Raw genomic sequence first — 17,967 nt, forward strand, 5'->3', positions numbered from 1 at the left:
GAGTCGCTGGTTTTTTGGCCGTATTCACTGCCGCTTGAGGCTAGCTAATCGTGACAAACAATATGATTAGAAATCTGTTTAGTATATGACAGAAAACTACTAGGTGATTTACAATAAATCAAGGGTCATTTTCTCAAGTGTATGGAGGTTTGGTTACCAAACCCCGTGAGCCCATTTCACGGTGTACATTTTCATTTGCCAAAACAGAAAAAATAACGTTGGATTTAATAACGTCAAATAAAGGCTGGTAGTACACAGTACACGCTGCCTCTGTGATAGTGATTTCCTGTGGCACTGAATAAAATAGAGCCATCATTATCGTTATTACTTGCACTGTGGTTTTCCTGCTTTGCAGAGACAAAATGTCCACCATGAAAGGCATCTGTTCCAAACATGTGCTGCTCAAATTCTGACTTTTGACCTTTGTTTTATCTCTGTTATGCATCTTACCTTCATGACCAGCATGTCTGCTGACTATATGAGGAGCTAACCCCTTTTTTTAGAGATGTTAAAATGGTCTCCCCACCCCTCGTCTGTAACTGCCACACTCACGCTATCTGCTGTGACTGCACACAGTTTCTCTCTTCCTTTCACCCTCAACACAAACACCCATCTCTCTCGCTCTCCCTGTACCTCTGACATACACACATATACACACACACACACACATAAATCTGCCTCCATGTCAATACTCTTAATCGCTTCGGCCTTCTTTTGGTATTCAACCCTTGTGACCCTGATGCTCAAAAGCAATTCTTTCTTCACTTTATTTTTGATCCAGTCAGCTCTCTCTCTTCTAGTCCCCTCTGTTCTCATACTGGGGACTATTTCTTTGCTCTTGCCCTTGCTTTGTAGCCCTTGACCTGGTGTCCTTCCTGGTGTGTGTGTTTGAAAACGACCCACGGGGCATGTGTGTGTGAAAAAAAGATGGTCTGAGTAGATACAACTGAAGTCCTTCTTGTAACATCACTGATATGACTCCTTGAAACTCCTTCTAGATCTCGATGCAGGCCCACAGCATGAAGTTGGCACAAACGACGCTCTTAAACTCTCAGATTTGTCCATACACACAAACATTTGTACATACACTCACTTATGTCACACACACACACACACTGGGAGTGTGATCTCCTCAAGGTAATTATCATAGCAGGGCAGGCATGCACACGTGTCTCTGGGGAATCTGTGCAAGTTCCTCGTAAACACACACACGCTCCAGGGAGTGGCGTGTGTGTATAACTAAGCCCTTGTTCGTCACTGGGTGTCCCTGAACGCCTTTGTCCTACGTCGATATGGTCGTTTCGGAATTCGGATGCCCCGTGAGCCCTCCCACACCCCATAATTAGTGTCACCAAGGCAACCAGAGAAAGAATGCTTGTATTCTTGTCGTGGTGGCAACTGCGTAAGCGCTGGGGGCCGGAGGTGCTAGTTGTAGGTGTTGGGAGTGGGAGGGTGGGGGGTGAGAGACCTCAGTCTGTCACTTCATGTGGTGTCCCATGGATGCTTCACAGACCCGCAGACAGGTTGTGATACCGTGGATGGATCAAACTTTAAGCCTGGGTGATAATTTCCTTGTCAGTTCAGCTAACGTTTGCATTTTTTTCCCTCTGAGTTGAACATGTAACCTGTTACCTGGTATAGGTGCCCTGTGTGAAAATGTAATTACTCCCTAAACCTACTGACTGGTTGCGCCACCCTTGGCAGCAAGAACTGCCGTCAAGCGTTTGTGATAATGGACAATGAGTCTTTTATGAGGCTGTGGAGGAATTTTGGCCCACTCTTCTTTGCAGTATCCATGGTTCCAGTAATTATGGCAAGCAACAAAGCAGCCTCAGACATCACACCACCACCACCATGTTTGCCTGTCTGTCATGTATATCATGAAATGCTGTGTTAGTTCTACGTCAGATGTAACAGGACTCAAACCATCCAAAAACTTTAGCTTTTGTCTCGTCAGTCCACAGAATATTTTCCCAAAAGTCTTGGGGATCATCAAGATATTTTTTTACAAAGAATTTTTCTATGGGTGTTGTTTTTGCCCAGTGTCTTTCTTATTCTCGTTAGCTGGGTATCGGGATCTCCACCCTTGGTCACCGCCTGGCACACATTGCACCTGACCCCTATGGTGCCCCCTGCAGGTGGTGGGCCTACAGGAATGTGAGTCCATGTCCCTTCTTTGGGCTATAACCAGCACGGCCCCGTGGCCTAAGGCCCAGTCACCAGGCACTTGACCTCAGGCACCCTCTCCAAGCCTGGCTCCTTGTCATTTGTGAGCTGTGGTGAGGCCAGCTGCTGCTGAACTTCATCGGTAACAAGCGGATGAGCAGTCAGGTTGCAGCCTACCTGGTCGTGTTTCTACAGTAGAATAACTGTTGCCATCACTTTGAAGTGTATTTGTGCTGAATTTCATCTTTGTTTTGTGTTGTTTGTGTTCATACCCAAATGCTAAGAGAAAGATGTGTCCTCATTAGGATAGGGATTTGTGTTGGTGTTTGGGATTGTAGCCTCAGGTGTTCGATTGTTAAGTAATAATTTTGATACAGTGTGTTTCAGGTCATTTTAGAGAGTAAGATGAAAGTAATGTAATGGGTGGTATAATGAATGGTTTTCTCCTTGGAGTAATTAAGTAATGTACTGCATTACTTCTAATAAATGTGTTATGTCTAATGTGTGTAATACATTACCTTTTTGAGTAATGACTCAACATTGATCACAACATTAGACCACACAACATACAATTAATTTGCATAAATGTAATGTGGTGCTTAGTAATGGTGGTAACTCTCAGAGCGGAGCTAGTGAGAACCCAATAAGAATCGCTAAGAGAACTGATAAGGAATTGAATCAATAAGTAAAATGTATCATAGAATCAGAATGGCTAAGTTCTTATCAATTCCCATCCCTAGCCAATATTCCTTAACATCAAAAGGAGCCAGTTCAGGTGGTTCGGGCATCTGACAGGGGTACCTCCTGGGAGCCTTCTGGGTGAGGTGTTCCCAGCATGTCCCATCAGAACAATGCCCCGGAGCAGACCCAGCACAACTGAAGAGATTATATCTCTTGGCTGGCCTGGGGACGCCTTGGTGTTCCCCTGGATAACCCTGAGGTGGGTAGGGAGAGGAAGGTCTGAGCTTCTCTGCTTAGGCTGTTGCTCCCACCACCTGGCCTGAATAAGCAGAAGAAAACTGATGGATGGATCTTTCTTATTGTCATTCATGAACTCTGACTTTAACCAGTGCGCCCCAGGGTGGCTGTGGCTACAATGTAGCTTGCCATCACCAGTGTGTGAATGTGTGCGTGAATGGGTGAATGACTGAATGTAGTGTAAGCACTTTGGGGTCCTTAGGGACTAAGTAAAGCGCTATACAAATGCAGGCCATTTACCATTTAACTGTAACAAGTGAGGCCTACGGGTCTTTAGATATTGCTCTGAGTTCTTTTGTGACCTCCTGGATGAGTTGATGCCCTTTTGGAATAATTTTGGTAGGGTGGCCACTCCTGGGAAGGTCTGCCACTGTTCCAGTCTTTCTCCATTTTTGGATAAGGCTTAGAAATAGCTATGTATCCCTTTTCATACTGATAGATGTCAATGATTTTGTGTTTCAGCTGTTCTTGAACTTGTTTAGATCATGGCACGATGCATTTCTCTTTTAGCCTGCTTCACATTGTCAGACAGGTTAAGTGATTTCTTGATTCAACAGGTCTGGCAGTTATCAGGCCTGGGTGTGGCTCAGGAAATTTAACTCAGTTTTCTAAAAAAAAAAAAAAAAACTTGTTTAATTACAGTTAATCCATGATGATTTAACAAGAGGGAGCAGGGAGCTTTTCACACAGGGCAAGGTAGGTTTTAATGGCTTTCCCCCCCAGCTTACTAAAACAAATCATTGATTAAGAACTGCACTTTATATTTACTCCGTTTATTTTTGACTAAGTTGACTAACTTTTGGTAGATTAGACAAGTAGTAGTTTTATTTCCATCAAATGCTCACATTAAACAGTCTGACAGCCTGGACAAGACGGCACCACGATGATTACAACCTCAAAAACTAACAGTACAAACTAAAAACAGCTACTACACACTTCAAGCAAGTGAACACAATGTTTTGCTCATTTGGAATGAAAGATCAATAAAACTCCTACAGGAATAAAAAATGTAAAAAAAAAAAAAAAAAAGCTACATTGAAAGTCTCTGTGTCATATACTGGCAGAGAACCACAGGTAAACCAGCAAAGACATATTTGTGAGTAAAGATTAAACATTTTATGACATTTACTCTGGTCATCAGTTAACTGTAGTGCCTGTGGGTTTGTTGAAGGAGAAAGGGGACAAGATGAGCATGATGAGCATGCAAGTCCTCACAGAACAAACTGAATGACCCCAGGAGCCACAGAGCTTCTCTTGTAGCAACTGGTGGGTCTCTACTTTCCTCTGCTGACTGCTTTTGGTAACTACAAGGCTTCAGGCAATAAAATCCTGTGAGCTGAGCTGTCACTGAACAAAGTGTTCCCTGCATTAAATACTGTGTTGTTGCCATCTTTGACATGATCAAAGACATTCTGTAAGTAAGTGCCACTTCACAGCAATCTTGGTAACACTTCTGGTCAATTTTTGAGGATTTATTTTGAAATTGTATCTTACTTTAATGGATATAAAACCTGCAAACAGAATCGCAAAGTCAAAACTGCTCTCCAGGCATGTCTTAAAATTAAGTTTAACAGTTATCACAATTCATTCTACCTAATTTTTTAGTTTTTTGAAGATGAAATATAACAACACCCGTAGTCTGTGACTAGTCCATACAAACAGTTACTTATTTATTAAACGAAATATTTAAACTGGTCTTTTAAAAATACATTTCACTAATATTTTCTTCCTTTATTTTAAATTGGCGGATGGATATGTTCTAGCGGTAATAGTGACAAGTCCGGACTTTCCAGTAAATCACATCACAGAAACCGTTGGTGGCGACCAGTGGCGATGTGTTCTCTTCTGCTGCCTTTGGGTGACGTCGGAAATGTAGCAGGCATTACCGGCAGTGACGTTTATTGAGTAATACGTAGAAAACTGTCACTAGTAGTGCTACAGTGAATGTTAATGTAGTGCCAGTAATAAAACTGATTTGATTCATGCGTCAAGTACATTTTGTTTTCGGGATTAAATTGTTTATGGTGTTTATCTGAAGTATTTTGACACAGGATTTTTAAGGTGAAATTGAAGCAAAGAGTTGACTAGTTTAAAACGGAAAGCAATGAAACATTATATACCAGGTGAAATGTTTTGCTTATTATTAAAATATTTGTAACTTATATTTAGAATATTTAAATACATTCAGGTTACGTGCACTTGTGAAATTTAACGAGTCAGCGTTGCGAGACTATTTACCACCGCGGATGTACACAGCGTTTCCATCGAACAGCATGTTGACGTCACGCACTTCGCCAGTCACCCTGCTCCGCTGTTACCGTGTGGAGGCTGTGTTCGCTGTAGCTGCTAAACGTTGTTTTTCAGGTGAAGATGGCAGCAGGTCCTCTCTCTGTATCTTCCAATGCCTCCACTAACAATGATGGGATTCTCATTGGCGACAAATTTTACTCAGAAGTGTACCTTACAATCGACAACTCGCTTGTACCGGAGGAAAGGCTCTCAACGACGCCGTCGATGTTCGACGGCCTCGACCTGAACACAGAGGCCGATCTTCGTATTCTTGGCTGTGAGCTGATTCAGTCAGCGGGTATTCTCCTCCGGTTGCCACAGGTAAGCGCTCTTGACTGCAGTGCATTAGTGTTGGGTGTTTAATAATAATAGGCGAAAGTTGATGTGGCTTGTAGTTTCTGCGGCCTAGTTGTCAGCAGTGTGCTAAATGTTAGCTCTTGACGTTGGCGTGGTGGAATTAAAATGGCGGCGATCCATTGTGCAAGGTTAGGCCAGTTTACACAAGACGATGTACAATTATTATGCTCTTTTTTTTCGCCCCCGTTCGACAGGTCGCAATGGCAACAGCTCAAGTACTTTTCCATCGTTTTTTCTACTCCAAGTCCTTCGTCAAGCACAGTTTCGAGGTAAGTGTGTTAAGAGTTTCCGGAGTGTTGCCGGGCCGCTGTCGGCCGGTATTGTTAGCATAGCATTGCATAACGTTGTGCCTACGTTAGTGGCAGCCATATTGTCGAGTCTAACTCCACCAGTTAAAGAACTCAACGATGAAGTGAGATCTCCTATGAGTGTGAAACTGAGCACAGACTCGAAGTACACAATAGCACTGCATTAAAACACTTGCACTATTGTAGTGTCAGCATTGGTTTCAGTACATCATTACGTTTGTAGAGTGGATTGATAGGTATGTAAAGAGTACACATCACCCCCCACAACAAAACAGGATAGGGTTTATATTGTTGCCTCTTTTTTTGTCTCGTGTTTGTGTTCTGATCACTTGAGCTCAGTTTTCTGTAGTAAACATTCCTGTTTGCTTATCATTTTATTTTCCAGATTGTTGCCATGGCTTGCATCAACTTGGCCTCCAAGATAGAAGAAGCACCACGGCGAATACGAGATGTCATTAATGTTTTCCATCACCTGAAGCAGCTCAGAGGAAAAAAGTAAGCACTCCAAATGAATCCAATGTTCTCCTCTTGAAAATAATTATTTAACATGTAAAAAATGCTGCATTGCAATGTTTTTTTTCCTGTTTTTGTTTTCTTATTTTTGTATTATGTAATGTTTGATGCTGATCTGTGTTTTTTGCTGTGAAAGTGCCCTTTTGTTTATCCATGTACTCTAAACCATTTTAAAACTTTTCAGTTTCCGCTTCACTGGTAGTTTTGCAGTGTAATTGTCTACATTTAACATCAGTTTGACATTGCACTGAAATTAATGCCTCAAACAACTGGCTTCAAAAATTCAAGTCTATTATTTGTAAGACACAGTCACAGACAAAGCAGCTGTACCTGTGTCTTCATACAAATCTGTTGATGTCAATATTACAGATTTTGGCATTAACTTGACTTCTTTTTTCCCTTGCAACCAACTAACAGCGACCAGCTACATTTACCAAAGCCTGGGTGATGTGGAATGGTACGTAAGATGAAGCTGTCGGCATGAACCATGATGCGAGGGGGGTCTCCCTCCTCCCCCAGGCCCACCCCACCCCCTCCTGCGGGAGACTCCCGTGGTCTGAGCCACCGCGGGGCACTGGGATCGGGGATGACAGGTTGGCCGAAGGTCCTTGGCCCCCGGGGCGCCTTGAGGACTCCTGTGGTTCAGTCTTAAGCTTTGGGTATCTGTCCGTCATTCTGCGGACCCTTGGGTAATGTAGTTTTCTTCTCTGACTGCTCCTCACCATGCATTTTAATTGTGCTTAAAGAGCAACACCCCATCCACCACCAGCTGCAACCATGGCTTTTAAAGAAGTATCATCTTGTATGTTAGAATTAGAATGATTAGTTGGTTACTGTGAGTCTGTCGGTTTTGTGAGGGTCAGTGCATGTTCTCTAGCTTCAACAGTTTGCCATTATATGCTGTTAATTTGATATTGCATTTCTTAAGTGTAGCTGTGAGGTATATATAAAAGAGGTGTAATGTTAGGTTGGGATTTGTGCTTGTTGTATTGTCTTTAGTCCTCAGAGGTTATTTTTGTTTTCGCTTTTTTTCCATGCATGTGGTTTGTAGTGTAACATTCACATTAGAATATATTTCAGACATTAGAATTGCAGACTCGGAACTTTATATTGAAGTTTACTGGTTTGTCAGGGGTCGTGCTATATAATGAATGACTCTCACAAATCATTGTGGTTTAATTCCATTCCAGATTTTAATTCCATCTTGTGGGCACGATGACAGGCAACTTGAGCAGACGTTGGTGTATCAGCTTTGTTCGTTCGTGTTTTTTTTTGTTTGTTTGTTTGTTTTTTGTGGATTTTCTTTCCACGAGTTTGTCTTCATCAGTGGAATGTTTTGGGGGTCAGTGAAGCGTAACTTGACTCAAAAAATCTCTGCTCTGAATGTTTTCCTTCAAAGTCTGGATTGCCTGCATCCAGACAGTGGTTTTGGTCAATTAATTTGCAGTATACTGACATACAGTATAAGAATATAGATGAGAATGAGTTGTGATGGAGTACAGTAATGGCGGCTTTCCATTTTTATTTTAAATTGGCGTTAAGATTGAGGTTCAAAACGTCTGTTGTGAAATCGTAATGTTAGCACCAAGTTGATATTTCTGTTAAGGCTGTGGCACAGGGTGTGTTTTTTGGGTTGAGGGCTGTCTTTGAATCTCACAAGCTTTCACTGGAACCACAGGAGTCCACAAACCCCAGCAAACTGTCAGGCATGCAAACAGTTAACTGTTGCTTTGAGTTGGTTGAAATGGGAAAAACGAAGGGGCGCAGGAATTCAGAAGGGCACTGTCTTTTTTTCTTTTTTAAATTTTGTTTTGTTTTTTTTTTTTTTCTTTTAAATGCAAGAGGGAACCAATATTTTATTTTGATTCCTTTGCAAACTAGGACTCCAAGTCCATTGATACTTGATCAGAACTACATAAATACCAAAAATCAAGTCATCAAAGCGGAAAGGCGGGTCCTGAAGGAGCTTGGATTTTGTGTGCATGTCAAGCACCCTCACAAGGTGAGTTTCTTTTCTTTCTTTTTTTGGGTAATAACATTTTAAATGTAATAAGCAGCTAATGCAGCTGTACAGGAGACAGGGTTAAAATATTATTCTTACTTAACAGAACTGGTTTGATCTTGGAGACGCTCCTGGGGCTATTGAGCAGGGTATTTTTTTAACTTCAGTGTATGATTACAGATCGTTGTCCTGTATCTTCAAGTCCTGGAATGCGAGAAGAACCAGACATTGGTGCAGACAGCCTGGTAAGTTAATAGTTTTTCACAGACAACCCCCCCCCCCCACAGCAGCAACCTGTGTCATGTCTGCAAGAAGTGCTACCAGACCTGGGCTAAAGATGAAGTTGAACGAGTTTCAAATGGTTGAATTTCAGAAGAGCACTTGATTTATCTGCCAGGAACTTGGGACTGACCCATATGTGGACCACCTGTCAGATAAGTAATGTTCAAGTGCCTACCAATTTACAGGCACGCATTTGAAAAACATTCAACAGCCATTTTGCCCAGGTCTGAGGACGACATTTCCTCACTCCATTTGAACCCTTCCACTTTTTTTTTCTTCTTTTCCCTGATGGAGCAATTTGTGTTATTACAAATTTACTACTTGTCTCACTCTCTTATCAGCCCTTACATGGCTTACTGTAAAGTCTTTTTTTTTTTTTTTTTTAAATTTGCGGTGCCCGGGAGACTTGGTTTAACTTTGTCCTTTCTCTCTACTCTTTGATTAAAGGGTAGTCCATGCTGGTAAGTCACATAAAGAACCTCTGAACTCTGCCTCCTCCAACCACATGACCTCAGGAAGCTCCCCCCATTGGCTGGCTGCCCCTCTCCAGACAGCCAGTCCCAATGCCGAGATTCACTGAAGGGGGCGGGCGGGACTTTACCCAACAGCCAGCATCGTCTTGTTTTCTCTTGGGTGTCCAAAAGGATTTGTATTTTTTGGTCTTGCTATAAAGGTTTTCATCTGTAATAACTATTTTTGCCAAGTAGCTACAGATAGATGTATATTCTAACTTTTTTTCGTTTACTTGCATTTATCAGTGAAGTAAACTTAGCCAGAACAGACTTTTTTTAACTAGTTTACCTGCCTTTTTTTTTTTTTTTTTAATTTACAGTAGGTATTGTGTCTTGTCCCCAACTGACGTGGTGTCCAGACATGTGTCTGTCTTACAGGCTGATCGAGTTCTCAGGTTTTGCCTCCATGGACCTGTCTCACCCACGCAGCACTCAGAATCCAACATCCATGTGTTATCTATAGCAGAGTTGGCATGCTAGTTTTGTTCTAGGCAGTTTGGACTGAAGACACTTTATCTGAATGGCAGGTTTTCAGCATTTGCAGCAAACTTTTAACTGGAGCAGTCCAAAATTTTATGTATGGTTGGAAATTGGTATTGACAAGGTAATCCCAGTGCCACTGCAATGCAGAGGAAGTTTGACTGTGTTAGATGTAGTTTTTTTCTTTCTTTCCCCTAATGGTGGGTTTCTTGTGTGAGCTTTCTGGGATTAGTGTTTGGGTACTTTAAGGAGTCTCACCACCATGTTTCTGTTATCACACTTCTGTTTTTGTCTTTGTGACATCTATTTCTTAAGGACATAGATGTGACACTACCCCGTAACTTGCCTGATTCACAACCTGGCCATCATGCCATTCCTAATACTCTCCCAATGTCTAATCTCATTTATTCATTGTCCTAGACAACCCTCTGACACATAATCTGTTTTTAGCTAATCATCACCTGATGTCTTCTAGAGAAGACCTCTAATGAGTCTTACTAGAAGGGAGTTTCACTCAAGTGGACTTTGTGGTCATTTCAGTTTGCATTATACAGTTTTTACCTAAAGTGGTAAATGTTCTGTGGCTGAACCTTGAATAAATGTTAAAATCCGTTTTTACTTTGAGCATATCAGCATACCACTGACTTCAAGAACCACCAGTTGCATGCTACATGACATGCTGTGCTACCCAGTTCCCCTCAGATTTGTGGCAGCTGCATCTTAGATAAATATTCTACATCTGCGAGCCTGCATGTTCCCCACCTTGTATGGCATGTGCCCTTGTCTTAATCGTCATTAGAGCGTAACCTTGTTGGCCTCCGGGCACAATTAGATGAGGTGGAGTTGGCAGGTTACCAGTAGATAATTATTTTTTTCACCATCCGTGTCTTCATGCTTTATTTGTGATGTGATGTGCTCTCATGGATGCCCCAGAGAGAAATGGACAAAGTTAAACCTGAGTTTATCTCACTTGAGCACTGTGTCAAATCCAACAGTCCAGGGGTCCAGTTAACTGTGCTTGTTCAAAGAAAATTAAAAAAGTTAAATCCCTGGTTAGGAGCTTGTACTGTAGAGAAATGTTACAGATTATTAACCTGCAGTACTGGGTTATAGTCAATGGGTGTAATATTGAAAGATGGATTTAAGGTTTTGTGTGGAGAAGATGCTATGTTTTTGTTCGTTCTTTTGTCTCCATAGGAACTACATGAACGATAGCCTGAGGACAGATGTGTTTGTGAGGTTTCAAGCTGAGACGATTGCCTGCGCTTGCATATACCTTGCTGCCCGAGCACTGCAGGTGAGAGGAAATAGTGAAAATCTGAAACTTTTTCCTGTTAGTCCCACATTGGCACATCAAAATGTCTTTGTCTAATAAGAGCAATTTGATAAATAACTCTGCCTTTCTTTTTCAGATACCGCTGCCAACCAGACCCCATTGGTTCCTGCTGTTTGGAGCCACGGAAGAAGAGATCAAAGATATCTGCATCACCACCCTGAAACTTTACACCAGGAAGAAGGTAAATATGAGCGCTTTCCTATGCTTTGCATTAACTATAATCCATCCACAATGAGTGTGTTTTGTGACTATTGCTAAATAGATTACGCTCAAGTCCTGAATGATAAAACATGTCTAGAACACACTGAAGCATGGGCCGTCTTTAGTCGATTTTAAAAAGCACTGGGTCAAGTCTTGGTCAGACCCTTTGAACTCACATGTTGGATCAATGGATCAACTACTGTGATTGGCCTGTTCCAATTCCTCAGTGCTTTTTACGGCTACTTCCCCCCAGTTTTTAAATTTATTAGTGAGAGAATAACAATCATGATTCCAGTATAAGGAATAATAATCATCGAAAGCAGGACTCTCAAATGTGAACACGTTTCTGGAGGGAGATTTCTGAAACTATCAGGATTCATGTGAGGGAATGTACAAACAAGTGGGAAAATAGAGAGCTCGACATGCTCCTGATTCTTCATTAAATGCTGGTAGTCCAGAAGCAGGACATCATCAGTTACCTGAATGGCTCACATAGCACTGTAATGTAGTAGCATAATTGTTGATAAACCATCAATTTATCTGCTAACAGTTACATTAGGCTGCGCACATTCCTTCTGGGCATTTAAAATGTGATTATAGCAGAAATCAGCCAAGCATTTTGATGTGACTGGAGACTAAAGCAGACAACTTACCCATTAGACTTGAGCTGGGACATGAAGCAAGCAGAGGCTTCACTGTAACTGAGAGCTTTTCTGTGTTCAGACAGTGTAGAGTCTAAAAATTCAGATGAAATCCCAAATTGTACAGCTCAGCAGGCTGATCCAGCAGCTGTGGAGGCAAAACTTTATTTGTCAGTTTATTTTCCATTTGTTCAAAACTGAGCTTGAGATTCTCAAATAAAATAAAAAATACATGAAGTTAAAAAATGTTTTAAATTTAGGTAGGCCTTAAAAACAATTGAAAAAAAAATCACGAGTAGTAGAGTTAGTTCAAAGGCTGATGTCATTTTTCTGCAATCTCGTCAACATATTGTGACCGATTACATCGATCCAGGGTTAAAATAAACTAGCATACACTCCTGCACTGTATGGCTCAGGGGAAGGTGCCTGAATGAAAGTAAGAGCTCTTGGCAGACTTGGTGTAAACTTTTTTTTTTTTTCTTCCCTTAGCCTAACTATGAGCAGCTGGAGAAGGAGGTGGAGCGAAGGAAAGTGTTCTTGGCAGAGGCTAGGATAAAGGCTAAGGGTCTGAATCCTGATGGTACTCCTGCACTGTCCACGCTGGGTGGCTTCTCACCTGCTTCCAAACCGTCCTCCCCTGTGGTCAAGGTGGAAGAGAAGTCCCCGAACCCCCAGACTGTCAAACCAGTTAAAAAGGAACCAGACAACCGTACCCAGGTCAACAAGAGTCCACATAATGGGTAAGAAACGCATTTTAAGTCAATATTTTGCCGTCATTTGTAACAAGGTAATAGTTGTGATCTCTTACTTGCCTGATAGTCTGTTTTCAAGTTCAAAATGTTTGTCTTCAGGTTAAGGAAGGAGGTAAAGATTGGGAGGAACAGTAGGAGTGGAAGTCGCTCTCGTTCAAGAACGCGTTCGCGGTCAAGATCGCGCTCCTTTCGCAGACAGTAAGCTCTACAGTTTTGTGTTTTAATGTGTGTGAATGTGTAGCTCTACCTTCCTAATGTTTAAAAAGATCTGATTTTCATAGTCTGGTTGTTTCTCATGTCCATTTTTCCCACCTGTTGTTTTCGCAGTTACAACAGCAGACGCAGCCACTCAGGGACCTACAGTTCTCGTTCACATTCTCGCTCTCACAGCCGTAGCCCATCACCACAGCGGCATCCGCCGTCACCACTCCTCCCCCACCTTAAATCCAAGTCCAGTCACCACAGTAATAGCGACTCCAAGCCCAGCGGTCGTCACAGCAACAGCGGAGGTGGAGGCTCCGGTCATAAAAGGAAGCGCTCGCACTCTCGGTCGCGGTCCCGCAGTCCAGTCAAAGTAGAAAGGGACCGTGACAGAGAGAGGGAACGCGAGAGAGACAGAGACCGCAGCTCCTTCGATCTGTCGTCAAAGAAACACAAACATGACCGAGGAAGTGGCCATCGAGACCGGAGGGACAGGGAGCGGTCCCGATCCTACGACAGGGACAGAGAGAGGGAGCGTAGCCACAAGAGCAAACACCACAGCAGTAGTGGGCACTCGGGACACAGCCGCCACCGTCGCTGAGACCCAAACCGACCCACTCAGGCTCTGGGGCTGATGGTCACATGAGTACTTTGAGTATATGCAAATCAAATTAGACGCGCCCTCTGAACATTGACTGACAGATTGATGTTTAAATTTAATATTTGTGCAGAAGGTAAAACAGAAGTTAACCAAACATCCATGTAACAGAAAAGATTCTTGTACCTTGCTTTATTGAAGACCAAAAATTTTCAAAAACCTTGTCGAAGCTGCCGTGACTGAAAACACGTTTAATTGGATTTGCCATTTTGTGTACCAGCAGGGGTCCTTCTTCTGAATTTGCTGGGTTTCTCATACACACCTGGCGTCAGACCATCAGCGTATACAAGTTGATTTTAATTTTTCAAATTTTGTTGAAGTCACAAAACATCTGCCCAGCATTATGATTCATCTCAGTGGAAACAGTGGAGCCAGATATGTCACCACGTGTCTCATGTACAAATGTCTTTGATGGAATCGGGTTGCTTTGAGTCTCCTACAGAGCAGCAGATCTGTAGCTGACATTTATCTTGGGTGGTTGATGGTTTTGCGTCTACATGCACACTGCAGCTGTGACCACCACCATGAGGTGCTCTACAATTACCTTTAAACATTTGCCCAGACTGGCAAAGGCAAGGTTGTAGTGTGACATCAGCTCCAGACCCAACCATATATCCTGACAAACCATCTAGCCTACCCAACCCAGCCCCCTCTTGTTGTTGTTCCCCCCCCCTTTTTTTTTTTTTTTTAGTTTTACATATAATGTTATGGACATTTGGGGGGGAAATTATTTACAGTGTAAAGACGGATTGATGACCACTGACAAAATGTGAATGCTTTGATTTATAAAAGCAAATGGCTCAGTGGACGTACTGAAGAATAAATGTAAAATAAACATTCAGGAAAGATCAAAATGTTTGCACAGTCTTTGTTTTCTTTTTTTTTTTTATTGAACAGATATGTGGCTGATGCTGTATTTTGTACAGTTTCAAGAGTACTGTCTATTTGACTTTTTATTTTATTTTTTATTTTTTGACCTCCCAGTAGGGAGTGCAGATTTGCTGCAAAAAGATTTTAGGGTTGTCAGTTTTGTTACACTGGTTTTTAGTCTGCACGTGTTCATGTCCAATTTTTATTCAGTAATAAATGAGCTATGCCACTGACCTGTACACTCCTTTATTGAATTTGTGCCTGGTGTAAAAAAAACAAAAACAAAGAAGCATTGGTTCTAGTGGCAGGAGCCGTTGTTTGATTTGTATTGTTGCCTTAAGTGGAGACAGTGAAGTCTCAGCTGATCGGAGGGTAAACTGAAGCTATGATCTGAAATGCATGGACTCAAACAGTTGGGAATACATCTGATGCAAACGGTTTAATCCTGCTAGTTTGAGTTGGAGGCACGGTACACATGAAGGTTAAAAAGAAACTGGGAGGAAAAGTGACATTTATGGCAGCCAGGGGGTGCTGTAGGCCTTAAGTTTCAGTGTTATACAGCTTTCCATGTGTCCTCACTTGAATATCCTAAAACACTGATTAAGAGATTTAATGTAAGAAGGCCAAACGAGTTTAATTGTAGCCACAGCTGATACTTCAAACTCAAACAAAAAGGGATTCCAGAAGGTTTTGCTATGTATGTTTGTCATAGTTGCCATGATTGAGCAAAGTTTAACTATTTAGGGTCTGTTTTTAAGCAGGATTAATGATGAGTCATTGTAGAGAGTCAGCAGGTGGTATTCAGTCACCATTAATGGTTTTAAATACATTTTTTCCTGCTAGGACAGCAGCTCTCTGCATGTGTTATCAGTCACATTATGGTGATTTGTAAAACGTGCAGGTATTCGTTGAAGAGATAGCTGATGGAGACTACCGAGTATGTCAGAATTCCTGATGATGGACGTTAGTGGTGCTCCATGGAGATGGATGGTGAGAAAGGCAGTATTTTTCCACCAGCCCCGCAGAAAAATCGCTATGAAGCGAGATAAGGTGTTGGAGGTCACTTACAGGACTGACATGATATTCTCTGTGATTCACAGATAGTCCTGTAACACGCTGTACTCCAAGCAAAGAGGCTTCAGATCAGTAGTCACTGTGGTTACTTATGTGTTTATAGTACGAATAAACAACTGAAAGAGTGCATCACAAGCTGAGCCCGGCTCACTCAAAACGTCCAGCTGTCAGAAATGATTTGTTGCAGTTTAACTGAGCTTGATCTGAATTTGATTATTATATGTAACTGCTACCAGCTCTGACATGCACTGTGCTGTGTCAGATCCTACAGCCACGCTGCAAAGTGCTCCCTAACGCTTCACACCGAGTCATCTCCAAAGCTCGTGATTGAGATGGTCCAGTTTCGTTCCTGCATGAGAAATGTGTCTCGAGGAATGAAGATTATGGAATAACTTTGGTAATTATCCTATTTTCTCCCCACGTGTTTCTTTCTGCACGTACTGAGGGTCTTACTAAAGTTACAGCATCTTTAAAGTGAGAGCCCGAGTGTAATTTACACTGATAATGTAATGACATCCAGGAGTTTGGACGGTGTTTCTGTAAAGGAAACCTTTAACTTCTTTCCTGACTGAAGAGCAAAAAAAACCAAACAAACAAAAATTCAGCGACGATCACGGCGTTCAGTTATTGTAAAGATTTATTACAGCGCTCTGTCTGATAGGCAGGCATGCAGAAGGTGCAGCAGGCAAAATATGACAATCACAACAATAACTGTTGAATTTTCAAATAGAATACAGCTTTCATTTGTTTGCAGTGTTAATTCAGAGTAATATAAAACAAGAGAAGAGGAAGACGAGGAGGAGACAAAGTAAAATCTGGCATTTGTAGTTTCAGTCGTCTTTCCAGACACGATAAAAGTGTTAAATGCCTGTAAAAATAAATACTGACATTATATAAAAACAATCAAATGCAATCGAACAACATGCTAAAGGTTAAAAGCAAGAAAAAACAACAGCAAACATCTATGATTCGCCACACGAGGCTGATATTAATGCTAATGTTTTTATACATTCACTGGAATACTTATAATCATCTTCACAGTTTGTGTGATTGTTAAAAATCTACAGCAGTTTCCATCCTGCTTCATAGATAGATAGTTAGTAGGGGTGCAACGATACACAAAATTCACGGTTCGGTTCGATACTTTGGTGTCGCGGTTCGATATTTTTTCGATACAAAAAAATGTTCATGCCTTTTTAATTTGTCATTTATTAAAATTATAAATATATATTTCAACTCAAAAGTACAGTTTTTAAATTTAATGTTGCTGAAACAAAATAAAAAAAATAAATCTATCTGATCGAGAAATCGCTCATCTTTGGAAAAGAGAGTTTATTACAGAGAAATGGCTCTTTTCAAAATAAAAGCTATACTATACGCTTCTTCTGGGCTATATTCTCAGCAGCATATTTAACATAGCAGGTCCCCATGAGGAGAATCATGTGCTAACGGCTGTCTAAATGACGGGTAAAGTTTGTAGCATGCATGCTTGTTGTTTTTGTCTGCTTCCACTTGTCTTTGCACTAGGATGTCTGTGTAAATGTGCAGTCATATTTGTTGTGTTCACACTAGTGCTGTCAGCGTTAATCTCATTGAAATGACGTTAACGCCACAACACGGCAAATCTCCGTTAACAAGTTACTGCGGATCGCCCCATGAGTGGGGCTGGACGCCCCGTTAACGGGCTAATTGCGCTAACGCACTAGTTCCCACAAATTGAGCATTGCGTGGCACATCCGACATACTGTTTTACTTTTGTCCATGACGCGCTTACCTTCAGGGTCATGCTTCACATGAAGACCAAGATGGTTCCAAAGGCCAGATCTGAATGAGGGTGGGGGAGGTTCAATTTGCCATGTTGCAACGAGCTTAGCTTCTGTCTTGCTAGCTTGCGCTGCGCTCAGTGGATCTGCACTCGACAGTGCAGCCTAGGCGGAGTAGTCGAACGCAGATCCACTGAACGCTCAACACAGACAGCATCGTCAGAAGAAAAGTTGATAAAATAACTAAAAAATTTTGTATTGTTCGATACATATGCGTACCAAACCGAAAGCACTGTATCAAACGGTTCAATATCAATACAAGTATCGTTGCACCCCTAATAGATAGATAGAATAGAGATTTGGAAACTAAGCCACCATGGCAGCACTGACAGCTGATATCGCTACTTTAACACAACTCTGGCATTCATGTTATAACACATTCACTTTAAACACAAATCAACACTGTTCAACTAAAAAGAGCAAGAGCTTTATGAAACCTTTACAATACAGCAGGTCAGCAGAGGTGCTGAATATAATAATGATATCTAATAGCATAACACTTTGTCTCAAATGTAGTCAGGAAA

General features: G+C 41.7%; 1 protein-coding gene across 3 annotated transcripts; it reads left to right on the top strand.

Annotated features, from left to right (window-relative positions):
* The first annotated feature begins 5,401 nt into the window (after window positions 1–5,401).
* On the top strand, window positions 5,402–14,779 carry ccnl1a (cyclin L1a). 3 transcript variants are annotated; one of them, XM_080289201.1, is made up of 11 exons: window positions 5,431–5,754; window positions 5,985–6,059; window positions 6,484–6,593; window positions 7,029–7,204; window positions 8,493–8,613; window positions 8,794–8,858; window positions 11,085–11,184; window positions 11,300–11,404; window positions 12,555–12,805; window positions 12,917–13,015; window positions 13,145–14,779. In XM_080289201.1, exons 4-11 carry the CDS (start codon window positions 7,092–7,094, stop codon window positions 13,617–13,619), a joined length of 1,329 nt encoding a protein of 442 aa, XP_080145327.1. In that variant the 5' UTR covers window positions 5,431–5,754; window positions 5,985–6,059; window positions 6,484–6,593; window positions 7,029–7,091; the 3' UTR covers window positions 13,620–14,779. The 3 variants fall into 3 exon arrangements, with proteins under 3 accessions (XP_026047301.2, XP_080145327.1, XP_080145326.1); XM_080289200.1 differs by having other exon boundaries at window positions 5,434–5,754; window positions 7,029–7,300; XM_026191516.2 differs by lacking the exon at window positions 7,029–7,204 and having other exon boundaries at window positions 5,402–5,754.
* Window positions 14,780–17,967: the final 3,188 nt, after the last annotated feature.

The sequence above is a fragment of the Astatotilapia calliptera genome, chromosome 14, assembly GCF_964374335.1.
Source record: "Astatotilapia calliptera chromosome 14, fAstCal68.1, whole genome shotgun sequence".
Classification (NCBI taxonomy): domain Eukaryota; kingdom Metazoa; phylum Chordata; class Actinopteri; order Cichliformes; family Cichlidae; genus Astatotilapia; species Astatotilapia calliptera.

Bases quoted from the DNA above. Each gene is read 5' to 3' on its own strand.
- ccnl1a (XM_026191516.2), top strand. From the start codon at position 5,515: ATGGCAGCAGGTCCTCTCTCTGTATCTTCCAATGCCTCCACTAACAAT. The intron at 5,755-5,984 runs GTAAGCGCTCTT...CCCGTTCGACAG, and splicing joins TTCTCCTCCGGTTGCCACAG to GTCGCAATGGCAACAGCTCA. The intron at 6,060-6,483 runs GTAAGTGTGTTA...TTTATTTTCCAG, and splicing joins TCGTCAAGCACAGTTTCGAG to ATTGTTGCCATGGCTTGCAT.